General features: G+C 40.7%; 1 protein-coding gene and 1 long non-coding RNA gene across 3 annotated transcripts; one reads left to right on the plus strand and one right to left on the minus strand.

Annotated features, from left to right (window-relative positions):
• Nucleotides 1-1,624: 1,624 nt before the first annotated feature.
• On the plus strand, nt 1,625-17,182 carry pvalb6 (parvalbumin 6). 2 transcript variants are annotated; one of them, XM_037256121.1, is made up of 6 exons: nt 1,625-1,812; nt 13,098-13,143; nt 16,089-16,154; nt 16,263-16,395; nt 16,460-16,569; nt 16,733-17,182. In XM_037256121.1, the coding sequence occupies exons 3-6, from the start codon at nt 16,094-16,096 to the stop codon at nt 16,756-16,758; spliced, it is 330 nt and encodes a 109-aa protein (XP_037112016.1). In that variant the 5' UTR covers nt 1,625-1,812; nt 13,098-13,143; nt 16,089-16,093; the 3' UTR covers nt 16,759-17,182. The 2 variants fall into 2 exon arrangements, with proteins under 2 accessions (XP_037112016.1, XP_037112015.1); XM_037256120.1 differs by lacking the exon at nt 13,098-13,143.
• On the minus strand, nt 5,320-8,515 carry LOC119125548. Its single transcript, XR_005098497.1, has 3 exons — nt 6,786-8,515; nt 6,150-6,418; nt 5,320-6,074 (listed from the first exon to the last, which is right to left on the minus strand). It is a non-coding gene; the product is annotated as an uncharacterized LOC119125548 (long non-coding RNA).
• Nucleotides 17,183-17,531: the final 349 nt, after the last annotated feature.

A 17,531-nucleotide genomic window follows, 5' to 3' on the forward strand; every position in this document is an offset into this window, starting at 1 on the left:
AAAGGGGTGGAGATAAAGTATGTGCAGAAAGTGCTGCAAGCTGATAAACGGCTAGAGAAGACACATCCAACTCTCTTTATCCCATCTCATTCATTCCAGCGCACATACACATGCATATGTATTCCACATCCATCCACTTGACAATATTGCCATCACAGCACAATTGCATTCTATTACAGCCCAATTTCACTCCAGGAGAATACATGGAATGGAAATTGCGTTGTGTCAGCTGTGAAGCGGCCAGCTATTTAAATGACATGCACTCTGCCCGTACAGTCTGTCAATGTTCTCCAGAGCTACCCGACAAGGAATTAAGACAAGTCGGGATGTCTCAAGATTGATTTCAAATGAATTCTGTGTTTTGTTTTAGCTTGGCAGAATACGAGGGAAAAAAATACAATGAAATAAATCAATAAAAAGAATAAATTACAATTAAATAAATGTTTTTCATGCTTTCAAATGACCCACAAGAGGACGAGCAGAAAGAGAAAATGGATGGGCCAATATCCGTTAGGATATCATCATCATTAAAGACATACTGATGATATCACCCATCATAAAACATCCATTCGTCCATTTTTTTTTCCCAATTTTATCATTAGGGCCGCGGGTGTACTGGAGCTCATCCCGGCTGGACTTGAATTAACCTAACATGCGTACTTTTGAAATTTTGGGGGAAGCCAAAGTACCATAAGAATAACTGCATAATATATACATAAATATAAATAAATATGAAAATAGGGTTCTCATGAGGAAATTCAAATAAGAGGCTGAATCTGTCAGGGTTTTTTTTATGTATTCACTCAACCAATGTGACCTTGTGGGGGTAAAAAAGGAATCTCCACCGACAGGAATTAAATCTCCACCTCAGGGTGAATAAATCTACGCCAGCAGTTTTAGAGGCAACTCGGAATTTTAAAAGCTTTCCTGCTTTAAAATGCGTCTTAATATAAAGAAGACCTGATCCGTAATTTGAGATCATTCATTTTTTAACTTGGAGCTGTTCTTTTATATCTGTGCATTTGAGCCTTGGAGAGCCATCGTAAATGTCAAACATGGCCCATGTGACTGGAGTAAGAAAGATAAAAAAACACTTACGGGTCACATGCACATCAACTTAAAGTTTGAAAAGAAAAAGATGGATCAGTGGATTTTCATAATTCTCTATTCAATTCCGTTCAAACCCTTTCTTTCCTTTTCAGTTCAGCACCCTTTCACTGGACAGTGACAGTTTTTTTGCTCGCCTTTGGACTCATCACTCTCTTCAATCTTTCTACTTCACAATGATCCATGAATTTCATTTTGGGATCCAAACTATCTTTAGCCTTCCTCACCCCTTTTTTTTTTTTTTAACTCCCAGGGTGTAGTGAGTTATTACTCCAATGTGGCAAGACTGAAACCCATTATTGGATTACAATGTGATTGAATGGGCAGCTTTGTCTCCAGAGTCTTGATGCATCTGACGACTTCAATTCATATTTTTCAAACCATTTTGATGCATTTTATTCCTACGGGCATTTCTTCTCCTCTCTCCTCCTCCTGCTTAATATCACACACTCCCTCCAATCCCAATCCGGCACTCCCTCCCTCTACTCCTGCATCCCGCTTTATCTCTCCCTCCCTCTCTCGTTCTCCCCTTCATCTCACCTCCAGCCAGCCTCCTCCTCGATCGCACAGCCTCCACTTTCTCTTTCCACTTGTCTCTTTCTCCCGTCCACTCGGCTCTCCCGTCAGCAGCTCTGCAGGCTCGCTGCTCTCCGTCCAACCGCTGAGGACTCAGAGGCACTCAGGACTAAGTCTCTGTCATTGCAGGTAAGTGGGACTGTTGATCATTGAGTGATTTGGGGCTGGAAAAAAGAAGAACAAAAAAAAGTAAAGAAAGAGGAGAAACAAAGTGTATGCTGTCGGGGTGCGTTAGGTGTATTACACGATGGTGTCGAAAAAGACTTAAAAGACACAATTAGTGGTAGATAACGGGTTCATCAAAAGTCCAAATTAAGCTATGTCACCACTAAAGCAGTTCAATAATTACAATATAGAAATGAAATAGAAGCTAGAAAATATGATGACAGGATTCCAACTGGATGCTTCTAACAGAGGCAAAATCCCATTCACAAACCGGAGCTGAGAAGTGGCCATGGTGATTGGTTCTCTGAAACCTGTGAGTCACTGTGTGTGTGCATACATGTGTGTGTGTGTGTGTGTGTGTGTAAAGGGGGAAATCCATTACATTCGTTTACAAGCGCTGGTGAGTCTCAGAGTAGACACTTGAATGATTTTTTTTTTCCTTGTACACTACAAATGCATTGCATGGCCGGTGGTGCAAATTGTGATCATGATGATGAAGATGATCGAGTGTCACATTAAAAGACATTTTGGTATCATTGGCGCAACGCAATCTAAAATCTCGTGGCTGTTTTGATTTTGCAGCTTTTTTTTGTCTCCTTAAATCTTTTTGACTAGTTGCATCTGTCGCTGCTGCGCTACAAAATCTGCCCTTCAGGATGAACAGCTGTGTCCTGAAGGGCAAAGAGACTTTGGATATGTTCTCAGGTGGATTATAATGGCTATCTAGACAGAGGATGAGATTTATCCCAATACACACCTCAATGTTAGGCATAAACTATCATTGTTACATGATTATTTTATTCAAATAAACTTACATGACTGTAAAGCACACCAGAATATTGACGAGTTAGAGGACCTAGACTTGAATCTTGAGGAACACCTGATACGCTCCAGTACAACAGTTATCATTTCTTCTGTGCAGTTAGAAATGGGCGTTTGCGCCGTTGTGGGGATGAACACTCTCGGCCAATTAAAATGACACCTTTAAATTCAGCGCAGGCGAGGGGTGTGGCCTTCATGGCAGAAGTAGTCCAATGCAGGACATTGGCGTGCACAAAATACATTTAAGAAGAACTGCAAGAACATCTCCATTTACGGATGATGTAAATCTGCTCATAATCGTCCTTCGTCGTCTTTGAAACGCAGACCATTTCCCAATTAGCAAGCAGTCAGGTGGAAACGATGTTAACATCCACACTTGATTTCCTGGGGAATTGTGTCATTTAACAAGCTCTGTGGAGTGTGAAATGCCACGTATGATAGAAGACTCCAGGGGAGAGAGTTGAAGACAGGTGTGGAATGGCACCATGCCGGTGCGACTGACTCTCATTGTCCCTGAGGTGCGGACATGCAAGCCGCCTTGAAATTTGACCTGTGTCAGTGGTCCAGGTGTTTACGTTTCCAATATTTTGACTATATGTGGCCGCCCTGATCCAATTAAAGCCTCTGAGTGACAGCAGAGAGCTGACAGGGGGTGTCGGTTGGATTGTGATATGGGGCCCGTCACGTGTTTGCCCCTGACATGACTTTTGGATTTCATACACTGTTACATTGAAATAACACGTTGTGAATAGATAGGGGGCAAAGGACAAATAATGGTGACCATGCAAATTGGAAGAATGTGTTGAGATGAGGACTTGTCCTTGACACCTGCCATCGTCGTCTGCTAATTCATTCATCTATGCGCGACATGTTGCTATGTGCGTTTACAGAAAAAATAAGTTTGGCATTTTGTGCCTTATGATACACAATATGACTTTTTATCCATTTATGCAATTCCACTTTTATATCCGATCACCTGAGGGCAACCCTAATCATAATATAGTCTGCAATAAACCAAGTTTGACACATTTCCGAGCTAGTGGCTGCTAAATTTGTGTTTGGCCATAATATACTCAGGCCTCATTATGCAACATGATTGATTCATCCATCCATACCTGTATGGGCAAATTCAACCTGGTTTTACTTTTAATATGATTTTTTTTTTGCCGTTAATTCCCTTAATACTCAGCAGAAATGTGCTAACTTAAGATCCCTCATTGCAATTGTTAGTTAAAATGAAAATCTTCCTCAGGCAAGACGTGCAAATTGCACGACACGCTTTGACTTGAGCATCAGGCCACCACGTCGCTACGCTTTCTCTAGCACTTTTCCTGAATAATTAGCCTTGCCAACCACGGAACGGAGTTCGCCTTGAGAGAATTTGCATTTGTGCTGATTTTGTCATGACAAAGTACAATTAACCTCACGTTCGGGGCACTTGTTAAAGGACGTTAATTAAAACGTGGCGATAAGAGAATAAAGTGGAAGGCAATGTATTTTTTCTTTTTTTTTTGCTGAGGTGACAAAAAATGAATTCGACACATGGCTCTGCCTTTAAATTACATTTGGATGCTTTGTTCTCATTTTTGGGGTGAACAGCTGGTCACAAACATAAATGGACAGTGGCAATAAACTGTTGTAATTTAACTGGCATCACACCGGATGATTTGACACTCATTCCGGCCTAAACATGGAGATTTTGCTCCACGTGATCTTTGCCAAGGTCAAAGAGGCAGATGGCACGTGGGAAAGTATGCCTTTGTCTTACAAATGCAAGACATATCCAGAAGATGGCGCTATTCTGGGTTTAAAAATGTGTATTTTATATTTGCCAGAAGGCAGGCTAGTTTGTTTGTTTGTATTTTTTTTCCCCACTTCTCAAAGATATCCGATTGGTATCATCAGTTGAATATGCGCTCAAATGGATTCTTGAGATTATCAAGCTCCATCTTTGTTGCAAGGTCATGTAAATAAGAAACCTTTGTTATCCAAACAAATCACTGTGTGTCCTTGAGGTAGTACTTTTGTGTAGTTGACTTTATTCTGGAAGGTGTTTCCAAAAAAACAGCAGAGTGACAAGAGGTCCAAAAAGTTGATGCTAACTTTAGAGTGACACAAAGGTTAGCCCAGCACAAAGAGACTCAACTCATTTCTAATTAGAAAAGCCATAACCTCTTAAATGAGATCATTAGCAAAGCCACGGTCAGATGGGAACAGAGTGCGAGCGAAAATGGATTGAGACTTTTCTTAATTTAGAGCCTGCTCCTTTTTCTTTTTTTTTTTAGGGAAAGACGAATTAAAGTGGATGAGGATGTGACCTATTTTGTTACTGCCACTTAAAAGCCTTCACTTGGGAAAACAGGCAATTTATTTATAGACTTACACCATGTTTTTTTAAATTGGTAAAAAGCATCAATAATAGGTTAAGCAGTTAGTTGGCAACCCGCATTTAAAAGTCTGACTCGGCATATATTCTTATAACACCATCATTGGCATCAGATTATAATATAAACAATTTATACAAATAAACAGGCGCTTGAGGTACTTCAATAAATGCACATTTCTTTTTCAATCTTAAATCATGGGAATTGGGGGAAAAAGGTGATCTGAAAAGTGAAGAAACAAACAGTCAAACGTCAAACAGAATTGCATCATCAACTAAGAGTGTGAATGACAGCTAATCTCAATAGCTGAGATTAGGCTGAACTAGCAAAACAAGCATTTGGCGTGGAGGCTTTCCCTCCCTCCCTCCCTCAATCCGTCCATCCGTCCATCCATCCCTCCCTCGCTTTGGCACGTCCTGCTCCTCATGCCTAAACAGCGTCGTCCTTTCTCTGCATTCATCTGACCTTCATTCCTTACCACTTCATTTCATTTAATCCATAAACCATATCAAATCAGGCGGCACCTTTCCCAATTGCCAGCTCATCGACTCGCCGCTGCTAATCGACTGTTTGTCAAAGTTAAACTGGAGTTTTTTTTACCCGTCACATCACGGATTTATCAAAGTAGAACATAGAAGTGTCCATCTTCACTCAATTTTGGTTGCATTCCAAATGGGGGGGCATTCAAACTTCAAGGTGTCACTGTATTTGATTTCAAGCCTTCATCTCTGCTGGAATTCTGGTCATGACTGAACACGAACAGTGATGTTATGCAAAATTTAAAAAAAAAGCTTGTATGATGTGTCCAAATAGTTGCGATGAAAGGATTACTCTGATCATATCTGATCAATTCTAATAAGCAAGCAAAGGCAGTTGGATCAAAGTAAGCAGAAGTTTTAGATGTTGACTTGACTCTAATATATATTTAAAGTGCTTTACCTTCACTTTCTTTGGTCTCCTTTTCAAAAAGCAGCAGAAGAGGTCAAACAATCCATTTTGACATTGTTGTCTTCTTAATTCCTGCAAGTCTGAAAATTTGCAGAATTATGCTTCGCTGATGTAACCGACTTCGAAGCGACTTTGTTGTCCGCATACCTCGGAGCTGAAAGTCACGTCTTTTGTAGCTTTATGAATGGCCGCGTATCACAAGTGAAAGCGACTCGGGCTTCCCTGACCTCTTTTCATCCTTCCCCTCATTTTGTAAGAAGCCTGCTCGCCACCAGCAGGCCCGAGGCCAGTCCTGAGCGGCCGGCGCGGACCGAGGCTCACATTTGTGTACGAGTGCGTGTCTTTGTGTATGAGCCGCCACAGATTAGCCGCTTTCTGCTGCAAGGTCAGTGGCGGTCTAGCACGCATCGGCAGCGCTGCAGGAGACAAATGGGTGTCATCTGCTGCTGCTGACCAGATATCACTGCTGGACTTAGCTACACAAAGCATCACACACTTCCCGTGTTCAGTCATGTGGAGTCACATGAGCAAACGGCAATAGCACTAGAAATGTTAATGGAGCAAAGTCGAGTATGTCGACACTTGCTTTACTCCTCCACGTCTACGTAACCACTCAGACACTTTGCAACAATATTGAATATTAATGAATGGGACAATATTTACACAGTGTCCCTGCTGTGTCTTTTATTGAATGCATCCATCTGTGAGCAAGTGCATTCAGCTCACATTTTATGATGGCTTTAAATACTAAAGAGTTAAAAAATGGATGAAAGTCAGACTTACCTCGAACAAGGTGGCCCCATACGTATTTTCTTTTCTGCATTTTCTGATTTTTTTCCTCAGAGGATGGCACCGGCCAGCAGTTTTGATGAGAGGACACGCATAAAAAAAAGTTTCAAAAAACTGAAAAACTCATTTTTAATTGACAAAAAGTAATACCCTTCCACTGTCAAATTGGTTGAAATACTGTTTAGAAATTCTTATTTCAAATCGACTTCCTGTTGTTGCCCTGAAATAAGAACAGCACAGGTCCAAACAATTTTCACCTCGATCAATTGTAATTATTACTTGCTGAAAGGCTCTGATGAGTTGATTAAAAATGGGAGGCCTATTCCCTGCAATGATTATAAACATTTTTTTTGTTGTTTACAGAAGTGACCTGAGGGCCCATCTAGAAATCAAGAGTGCTCCTTCTAAAGTGTGACTTTAACAAGCCCTAGCTCTTTCCAATAACTCGCCTCTCCCGTTGCCAGACGCTGGCCCAGAATACAAATTGTGTTTTCCTTTCTTTATTTGGGTAGGCGGTAGCGCAGGAGGCTTGATGGGCAAAATGTTGTCCGCCAAGTCGAAAAGGAGCCTGTAATAAGGTGATGAAGCTGCTCCATTCACAAAAAGACAAGAGGACAAAGAGGCTGGAATGGAAAAGTGGCGAGAACATATTGGATGGTGAATGGACGAGGAAATAACAAATGAATAAATGGGACCAAAAAAAATTGCTCTTTTGCCATATACAACAAATGTATCTGATTGGGCCCAAAAATATATCATGAATTAAATGAAATAATATTCATAATACTGTAAGACATAAAAAGAAGCATCAGACATTTAAAATGTTGACTTCTCATGCATTGATTAAGGGCTTTTTTTTTTAATTAGCATTTTGCCAAATAATGTTATCCCGCAAGCCTAACTGGACTCCATCACCGAGGAGAAAAAAAAAAACAAGGCCCTTGCATCACACTGCGAGGCAGAGAGGCATGACGAAGACTGCAGCATTTTCAGAGGCGCATTTGCACACCGCACTGCAGCTTAAAGCACAATTACAAAGTAGTTAACATTGCTTTCCTTATGATTTCATCCAACACATTCAGTAGTTTTGCCTTAACAGGACCTTAGTATTTAATCTTATTTGTATAGAAAGGTTTTTTTTATTCTTGAAAAAGTTCATAATTACTATATTTAGGTTTGAATTGCCTGAAAGCATCCCAAACAGTCCAGTGCTGTGTCAATACTTAGCAATGACTTGCATCATCTGCACTACTGTTACGCTTTGTGAATATTTTGGCAGAAAAGTTGGCCTTGGGGGGGTTTTGTCTTTGTCTGGCAATGTTAAGGACTCCAACATAAGAAGCGGTGGCCCGCCCACTGACGAGGAGAGAAGAGGTCAAAGTCAAGCGCATCATTTCGATTACGCCTCGATTGTGTTGATGCAGCAAAGTGCAAAGAACGCTGCAGAAGAGCGGGGGACACCCTTTGCAGTTATCACTTGCTGGCCAGATCAAATTCAACTGGACTTGCTAAGCTAAGGGATGCTAGGTGCTAACCAGCCTTGCACATTGCTACAGCATTCCGTGCACACAGCACATTCTAAACATAGTGATTGTTGAAGGTCATTGCTTATACTTTCCCATTTGCTTTTTTGCACTGCCCCAAGGTTGTGCTACACTGCTTTCACACATATTTGCTGAGTCAGCGCATGGCTTGAGAAATTTGCTCCGTTTACTGATTCGGCAGACTTTGAAATCAGAAATATCCCACTCAAATCTCAGAGTCAAAAAAATAATCACATAGCTGATGAATTTACGGATTTTTTTTTTGGGGTGTGCAAAATTACGCTTCACTTCATAGATGGAGAATTCAGAAATTGATGGTGAGTCGTTTCCTTATAGGGAACAGATTGTGTTAAATAGTGACATCGTATAATTGTTACATCCAGGGAGACAGCCAGCTAGGAAAAAAAAAAAATTGAGGTGTAAATTGAAATATTTCCGGCGCACATTAATGTCTACATTATCCCTGCACATTTGTATTTTTTATGAATTGTGTAAATTGCATCAATTGCAGAATGATAACACTGTTGTCTGACAAAGTGACCACAGATGGCCGGCAAAACGTGTTTTCCTGGAAAAAGAGAGGGTGGGGGTGGGGGAGGCTTAACTGTATGTCTCCTCATACGGGCATCATTCTGTGCACTGCACCTGGGTTAGAAGAGCCTCTCTGCCAAATGATCCCATTGGAGGAAAGCCGCAATGGAGGGAGGACAGAACGAGAGAAACAAATATTGAATCAAGGATTTAGAGGCGAGGGGAAAAGGGGATCCAAAATGTGCCGGGGAGAGAGGGCAATGATGAGATCACATCAATGTGTTTTGCTAACAACAAATGCGCGTGGGAAATGAACGGCCGGAGAGACAAAGAGTGGGGTGGCGAGTAGATGGATGCCGAGGCGGCCAGATAAATGAGGTGGCTTGTGAGGGGACCTTCCGTGGGATGGACACAAATGGGTGAAATGAGCAAAAAGGGAAATTACAAAGAAAACCAGACAATGGAGACTGGGAAAGAGGATGATGACTGGAATTAATTCCAAACATCAGGCCAAAAGTCATGAGCACTACTTGAATGTAGAAGGTGTCACAATACTTTTTTTTTTTTTTAAACAATGATTTTACTTGCCGTTTATGAATGGGATCTATGAAAATTGGGTATTGTCAAAATTGGGTCCGGCAAAATCAATGCAGAAGCTACTTGAGATGCGCAAGTCCAATTTTGTCCCATCTCACCTGAATGGAGAGTGGCAAGTTGACAAAATGAAGGACAACAACCAAGACCTTGATGAAAATAATGGACGTCAGCCAGCTAAGAGAAATCAAGACGTGGCTTTCTCTTGGCAAGAAAAGAGGAAGGACAGTTATCACCTTGACAGCGGAAGAAGAGATGCAAGGGAGAAAAAAAAGAAGAGGGGATGATATGGAGAATGAAGGAGGACAAAATGAGAAAATGAATGAGGCAAACAAAAGCGCTCACGTTAAAACACGCTTCCATCTGTCAGGAAAGAAAATTGAAAATTCCTTCTCTGCCTCCGGATTGTTTGTGGTTGGCTACAAACGTGTTTTCGCTCCTGTTGCATGAATACTGTACTTTGGGGAATTGAGCATTTCTTCTATCTAAAATGAGTCTCCAGAAGCCTGAATGGAATGCAAATGGATCACCATATGGACTCGGTATGGAGTTTCCATGTTCTGCAACTCTGGTTTGCTGCCACATGGTGTGTGTGTGTATGGGGACACCACTTTTTTTTTTTTATATCATCACATTCTCATCATCAGCAATTTATGCACTTCCTCCTTGTGTCCCAAGTCATGCCAAATCTCATTAATGTTATCTAGCTTCCAGTGGCAACTTGTTTTGATCAACCAAGCCCGTTTGTTGTGCACCATGGCAAGTGGAACGAGGACTGTTTGGCATGCCAGAAGCAATTTCTACCATATAATGTGTGAACTTCACAAGTAGAAGACATTGCAAATGATAAAGACCAAATATTGCTGTCACTCATTGGCAGAGCTAGAGGGGGGGGAAATAAAGGGCAAAGACCCCCTGAAATTTGCTTTGGGTATGTAAAAATACAGTTTTTGTTTGTTTAGTGGACTAGTTGTGATGTCTTGGTTAGAATTACGTGTCAGAGAACGAGCGCAAAAAGCATGTACAGTAATTGTGTAAGTGTCCGGAGGGATGACCGGGCTGAAGCGTCAGCCTGAAGCCGAGAGAGCCCAGTTCTATCCAAAGCAAGCCAAGCGTGAGAGCATGAGCAAGAAGCAGAAAGCAATGAAGTGAAATTAAAACCCGCTGGTGGTTAGACGCTAGCCTCAAAAGAGGCTTGACTCAATTCTAGACCTCTTCAAGACAATAAACCGGAAAAACTAGCCACAATGCAGGCACAACATTAGTCGCAACTTCTAAAAGGTCTTTTAAAAGTCTTTTGCGGTGCGAAAACCTTTTTACTATTTTTATGTGAACCAGAGCAGATAAAAAGATCATTTGGTAGTTTACAGGCTAGCATAAAACAAAGCACATTGAAAAGACTTAAGGAGCTAAAAAAAGTCAAATCAATATTTTTGAATAGATTAAAAAAAAAAAGCTAAATAAAACTCCTTTTAGTGAAAACAAGGTTGCTGGAGTTCATCTTCACAGTCCATGCGGCTGCACTGGCAGTCCCCGAGCCGTCCATAATGTAATAACGGCCTGCGGCAGTCACAAGGGCGCACCTAATAAGGCTAACAAGTCATGTCAGCATGGGACATTAGCGGCCAGGGGATCGATGCGCACCAAATTCAGGTGCATTAAGCCGACTTAATTATAGCTTCCTTTGTGTCCACACACACACACGGTTCAAATGTGTGCAGTGACACATTTACTTTGAAATGATTTGTTGAATTCATTCACTGCCAATGGACGTCAAAGTTGCATTTGTAACTGGGACACAATGTCTTTAAAAAGAGAATTTAGCCAAAAAAACAAACAAAGGGGAAACAAAAAAGCAACAGTTACCTTATTTTGCTTACTGCTGCAGCCTTGCAAGCTCATGAAAAAAAAAAAAAAACAATCTAACAGGCAGTCGTGTCGACTTTGGCTCAACATGCCCTATTTCACAAGTCCACAAAGCAATTCAGTGTCCTACAGTCAAATACGGATTGGAGCCAGGATTTTTAATCTACTCCCTGAGAATGTTCGTGTTTGGCTTGCTGATGATGCCAATTCGCGAGCGCTTCTTTCATATATATATTTTTTGCATCCTACTGTTCGCTGTTGGAGCCCCGAGTCAAAATGAGATGAGTACACAGAGGTGCCCGAGAAAAATATGATCTGAGCGCTCATGAAACATATTAAAAAAAATCCAACACCTCCGAAAGTGATTAAATAAAAGCGAATATGATAATCTTGTCTGCCGAGTTGTTGTTAGTTGTGTCAGCCTAATAAATTGTTAATGGGGAACACGTGCGCAAGCCTTATTTAGTTTTAATTAATCTATTTGATATCCGCTCTTCCTTTCAGCTTTGCACACAAACGAGAATCCTTTTCCCGACTGAGTCGTGGAATGGAGGGGAAATTACATTAAGATGTAATACAGTCGGCACACGGTGAGCTGGTTAATGTGTGTTAATGAAGCAATCAATAAACGGAAAAATAAACTGTGCATAAAGGGCACATTTGCGCGCCCAAGGTGCTCTCTCTTTTATTTCGTTATTGCCCTAATGCATTTGTAATGCGCTGCATCTTGTTTGAGGTCATAACAACTTTCCTCTGGTTTCACGAAACGACAACAAGACGCTGCAGCGGCCAATAAATCACACAACCTGCGATGAAATCCATTTGCAAAGCTGCGCCGCTTCTATTTGGAAAGCGAGGGGAAGAGCTGTAATTATGTTTTCTATTGAGAGGTACAACAGATGAATGACAGCACCGCAACGAGAAAGTTCGATAAGTGACCCGAGTGCTCCTGTCTACATCTTGCCATCTAAATAAACCCGACAAATCCTCTCTTCACCTGCGCAGACGTCTGCCTGTCAACACATCATCACAAAGGTCACTCAGTAAATTTGTTTCTCCATCCATCCATCCATCCATCCATCCATCCATCCATCCATCCATCCATCCATCCATCCACCCATCCATCCACCCAACCATCCATCCATCCATCCATCCATCCATCCATCCACCCAACCATCCATCCATCCATCCATCCATCCATCCATCCATCCATCGTGACTAAAAATAGCCGGCGTGACAAATTGTTTGAGCACAACGGGCCGGCCGCCAATCAGCCGCCATATATTCATTCATTTGCAACAACCTGCATGGGAGTCCCATAAGTAATCAGACAAAGCCTAACCTTTCCAACGATGGAGACACGGACATAATCAAACAATGCGAAGCCGAGGCCTCAAATTAGGATGTTGTTTCGCTACAAAGCGATTGATTGTGTTGATTAAGTATGTGATGTTGTCATTGATGTGGAAATAGAAGGAGGCCGTGAAAGGCGTCCTCTTGGCTCCACCCCTGATAGTTCCCCTTGTGTTCCAAGCATTGAGCAAGACCAAACCTCCTTGCTTATGTAGATTTGTTAGCGTCTTATTTATTCCTTCCTTCATCCTTGTCTCATCTAGCATTCCATGGTGGAATCCAACGTTGACCTCCCAACGACGTCGGCGGCCTCATCTCTCCCTTTCCGCTTCCCCTCTCTGCGTCAACTCCCTCTGCTTTTAATCTCGTCTCAGTCATTTCTTGTTTAATATTCTGTCTTTCATTATCATCATCCCAGGATTACCTGTCAGAACTTCATCGTGCTTTCATCTTGTCAGAAGGAGGTGAGAGGCTCGCCTCTGGTGGCCTTTTTTTTGCTGCCAGCGTTTTAATTGTACCGATAAAATTGTTGGATATTTGTTTGTTTGCTCGCGCTAACAAGTAATCCTTTCAAGCTAATTAGTGGCAATAAATTGTAAAAAAAAAAAAGGTGCAATTAGGTTTGTTCCTAATGGAGGGAAGAAAAAGAGAAAACACATCAAGAGTATTTAATATATCACCGGAGATGCTAAATGCTTTGAAGCAAGTGTTAAATGAAAGGAGAAAGCTTCAATTAAAAGTGGAAAGAAAAGAGACAGACAATGCTTTGGCCATGGGGTGGTGGTCGTAATCATCTCAGAGGGGGATTAGAGGACAGAGAGGTCCCTTGAGTGGGCGGAGTGAGAAAATTAGGGGAAGAAATCCAATAGCTGCAAGGAGGAAGGCACAATAGGGGGGGAGGAAGGACAAAACAAGGGTGGGACCAACAGAACAAGGCTGGCCCACTCTTTGACCATCGTTAATAGCCATGTTAAATAGTATAAAGAAATATATAATATTAGAATAATATAATAAAATGATATATAATATTAGAATAATATGATATAAAATAATATATAATTAATATATATACTATATTTTCAGTTTTTCATTCAGAGAGGCAGTCATGGAGTGTCTAAAATGCAATCAAAGTCAATAAATCAAATGAAACAGAGTCATCCAAAATAAAAGATCGAAGATGCTATTTGACTTCCTGAACTGGCTCCTCCATAGAATGAGATTAAATTTAGATAGTGAGACAGCATCTCCAGCAGGTAATTACTTTCCGATAGCCAGCGTTTGCTTGCAAAATGAGAAGCGCTGCTTTCCCGGCCGGCCAGGGCTTACTTGCGATTTATTTCAAGGTCACATTTTAATTACACCTAATTAGACTGACCACGCTTTAACGGGTGTAGCCAAACTTGGTCAAAATGCTGATGGAAGCAAACTTGTTGATTCACCCATGAGGAATGATCTATGAATTTATAAAATAAAAGGAAATGTTCATTGTGCTCATGCATGTATTCCACTATGAATATTCACTAACAGAAGAATACTTGGATAACTAAAGTTAATGAGATGGACACTCAAGGAAACATTGCTGACTTTTTTTTTTCCCAAGGCTTATGAGTGCTTGAAATAATGGGCATTTTTAATTTGTTTGTTAATATTACATGCAAATATGTCAAGTGGTCTCAGCACTGGCGCCGCTTTTATTATGTTTGTTTTGCAAATGAATCTCATGAATGTGTATGTAAGTTTATTAGACTGCAAATCGTAGCAGAATGTGTCACATGGGAGGATGGATAAAAGTTGTGAATATTTTATGACTTATTTGCGGGGTCGAATACAAGCATCTTTTTGTTTTATTTATCATTTTTTTCTTAATTGTTCCTTTTGTTGTGTTCTTTTTTTTTTACTACTTATACATCAAACATATAAAAAGCAGATACAGAGTTACAATCCACATTTTTTGTTTTTTGTCTGTCCGTATCTATTTGTGTGTTCTTCCTATCAGCATCAACTGAAATTACTGTTAGCTTTCATTGCATTTGAGCATCAATTATGTAAATATTATGCAATTTAGAGGAGCTTCATGGGACAATAAATTAGCTCTCAGGCTTAGGGAAATAATAGCCTGCTGCATCTGTTTATATGATAATAACTCATCCTTCTCGGTTCCTAATATAAAAGCATTTTAGAGAAATGTCAGCGAATGTATAAATGCAAACTTCCTGGGTCTTTCTGCAGCCTTTATACTATTACTGTAAATAAATATCAGTTAACTTTGTCCAGTTCCGCTGAGAGCTGATTGGCTTAGGTTATCACACCAAGTCAATCTTAGCCGGTCGCTTCATTGTTTGCTTTCCCTCCAGACACCTTTGTGCTATAGGTCACAAAAGAAGCTTGCGCTGGTAATAATAAATGATTGAACATGTGGCCACACAAGTTAAGTACTGCTCACTATTGATCCATGTGTGCAGGCCTGTGTCACCAAAGTAGATAAGACTGGAGAGCTTCGAGAAGCTCATATATCACCTGCTGTGATGAAAACCACAAATGGAGGTCACCTTCAATAATACAAGTGCTTGTCTGGCTAAATGCTACCATTAACTTTGGACAAATACATTATGTTATTTCTTCTGTGTCTTAAGTGGTAATAAGTCATTTAAATATTGACGGTACAATTAAAGCTAATAGATGGGTCGCCACACTTCAAATGAAGTGTCAGCCTGTTTTGATTGGAAAAAGATATTCATTTATAAAATACTTTTAAATGCACCACGCACGGCTGTATTGATTGTTTGTGTCCAGAAGCCACAGACAATCTAGTGAAGGATGAAGACATTTGTGTCTACATCTAACTTCTACAGTATCTTTGGGTTCAAGCTTATTAAGAAGGAGAGTGCATCAGTCAAAGTCCCAAGAGAGGGACACCTTCATAAGGTTGTGTCAAGCCAAAGCGCTTCTTCTGCGAGGTATAGAGTGGATATTTAAAAATCTATACACAATCGCAATTATTTTTTTTAAGCCTGGTGTTATATGTGGTTATAATTCACATTCACGGTGGAAAACATTTTAAACGATTAATCATGATTAATTTTGTTGTATATTACAAAAACAAATTGAACAGGGGTGTGTAGACTTTTTCTAGGGGCATTTATGTCATCAGAAGTGGGATGGATAGTGAAGTCTCATTTAGTATTTCAGAGACAGCTGAAGACTCAGATGGTCTGTTTAATCCCCGCTGACTTGGCCTCCGGCCCTCCGGCCCGCTTTTATGTGTAGCGGCTCTACAAGGAAAATGTTCTAGTCGTCTATACGGCGCTGGCTGCCATCTGTGCTTCTTCCTTTGACTGCTTCATTCTACTTTTGTGCTTTTACTCGATAGCCCACAACTTCTGACCCTTTCTTTTCTTGTCTCCAACAGCCAAAATGGCGATGAACAGCATCCTCAACGCTGACAACATCAAGAAAGCACTCGATGCATTTGCAGGTGAATTCAAGTGAAACATCTTTGACAGCTTCCACTCGGATCGATTGACAAGATGCGGTTTGGTCATGACGTGAACTTTTTGTGCATCGATACGTTTTGTGTGCGCAGTGGCCGACTCTTTTGACCATAAGAGGTTTTTTGACATGATCGGCCTGAAGAACAAATCTGCTGACGATGTGAAGAAGGTCTTCACGGTGCTGGATGCCGACAACAGTGGCTACATAGAGGAGGAGGAGCTCAAGTAAGAGAAATAACAAGAATGAGATGAAGCCTAAATATAATTCTGATGTTTTGAATCCGCTTAGATTTGTCTTGAAGGGCTTTGCCAAAGATGGCAGGGACCTGACCGATAAGGAAACCAAAACATTTTTACACGCAGCCGACAAGGATGGAGACGGCAAGATTGGAGTAGAAGGTAAAAGTACCATAACAATACAGCTGCATGGAGTCTAGTAATATATGTATTTTTAATTTAAAATAAATAAAAATAATTAAATACTTTTTAAAATTAGTTTATTTGTTTAAATTATTTTAAATAATGTTTTTATTTTATTTCATTTTTTTTTCGCTTCTCTTAGAGTTTACCACCCTTGTGAAAGAATAAGCACCTGTGAAGACGGAGCCCAAAAGACCTCCTGACCCCATGGCCTCCATCCTTTTGATCGCACAATAAAGCCAAACACATTGCCCCGAAGCCACATGCACTCATCCCATCTTCTCCCTTTTCTACAAACTCTTCTTGTTTGCGCTTATGTATAGAGAATAAGAACATGCCTGCAGGACGTAGACCTTGCATTATAAAGCAAAGTAGATATGTGGAGAGATAATATGCCAGACCTATTTCCCCCCCCCCTCTGTGCTTCATCCCCTTATCTACATATCTTTCTTATTTTAATTTTCTCAGCCATTGCTGCCCCTCCGCCTCCCAAATTAAAATGAGATGTATTATTGTCATGCCATAAGAAGAATGCGGTTAAGCTGTGAATGAAAATAAATATGAATAAAATGAAGACCATGTGACTTGAACTGGCTTTGTTGTTTTTTTTTGCTGCACTTTTTCCTCAAGCAGAGCAACTGAAAAACAACTTGACAGCAAGCCCTCATAAAGTATAGAGCCATGCACTTCAAAGCCTTTGAGAAAGGCACCATATAAAAACAAGCCTGGAATATTATCAAATGTACCAGAGGTGCTGGGCTCATTTAAAACAAGCATACTTTGAAGCCATTAACACAACTGGATTCACACTGAGGTTCAATTTGGGTTAAGCATCCCCGACGGAAGAGCCAAAAAGGCAATGTGGGATCTTCTTTTGTAGGCCAATTTACTGCCTGAGCAAAATAAACAGAGTCCAGTTCGCTTGTATGGAGGCGACCAAG

Source organism: Syngnathus acus, chromosome 8 (genome assembly GCF_901709675.1).
Source record: "Syngnathus acus chromosome 8, fSynAcu1.2, whole genome shotgun sequence".
NCBI lineage: Eukaryota > Metazoa > Chordata > Actinopteri > Syngnathiformes > Syngnathidae > Syngnathus > Syngnathus acus.

Coding starts and splice junctions, on each gene's coding strand:
- pvalb6 (XM_037256121.1), top strand. CDS start 16,094: ATGGCGATGAACAGCATCCTCAACGCTGACAACATCAAGAAAGCACTC. Junction 16,396..16,459: donor ATAGAGGAGGAGGAGCTCAA/GTAAGAGAAATA, acceptor GAATCCGCTTAG/ATTTGTCTTGAAGGGCTTTG. Junction 16,570..16,732: donor CGGCAAGATTGGAGTAGAAG/GTAAAAGTACCA, acceptor CGCTTCTCTTAG/AGTTTACCACCCTTGTGAAA.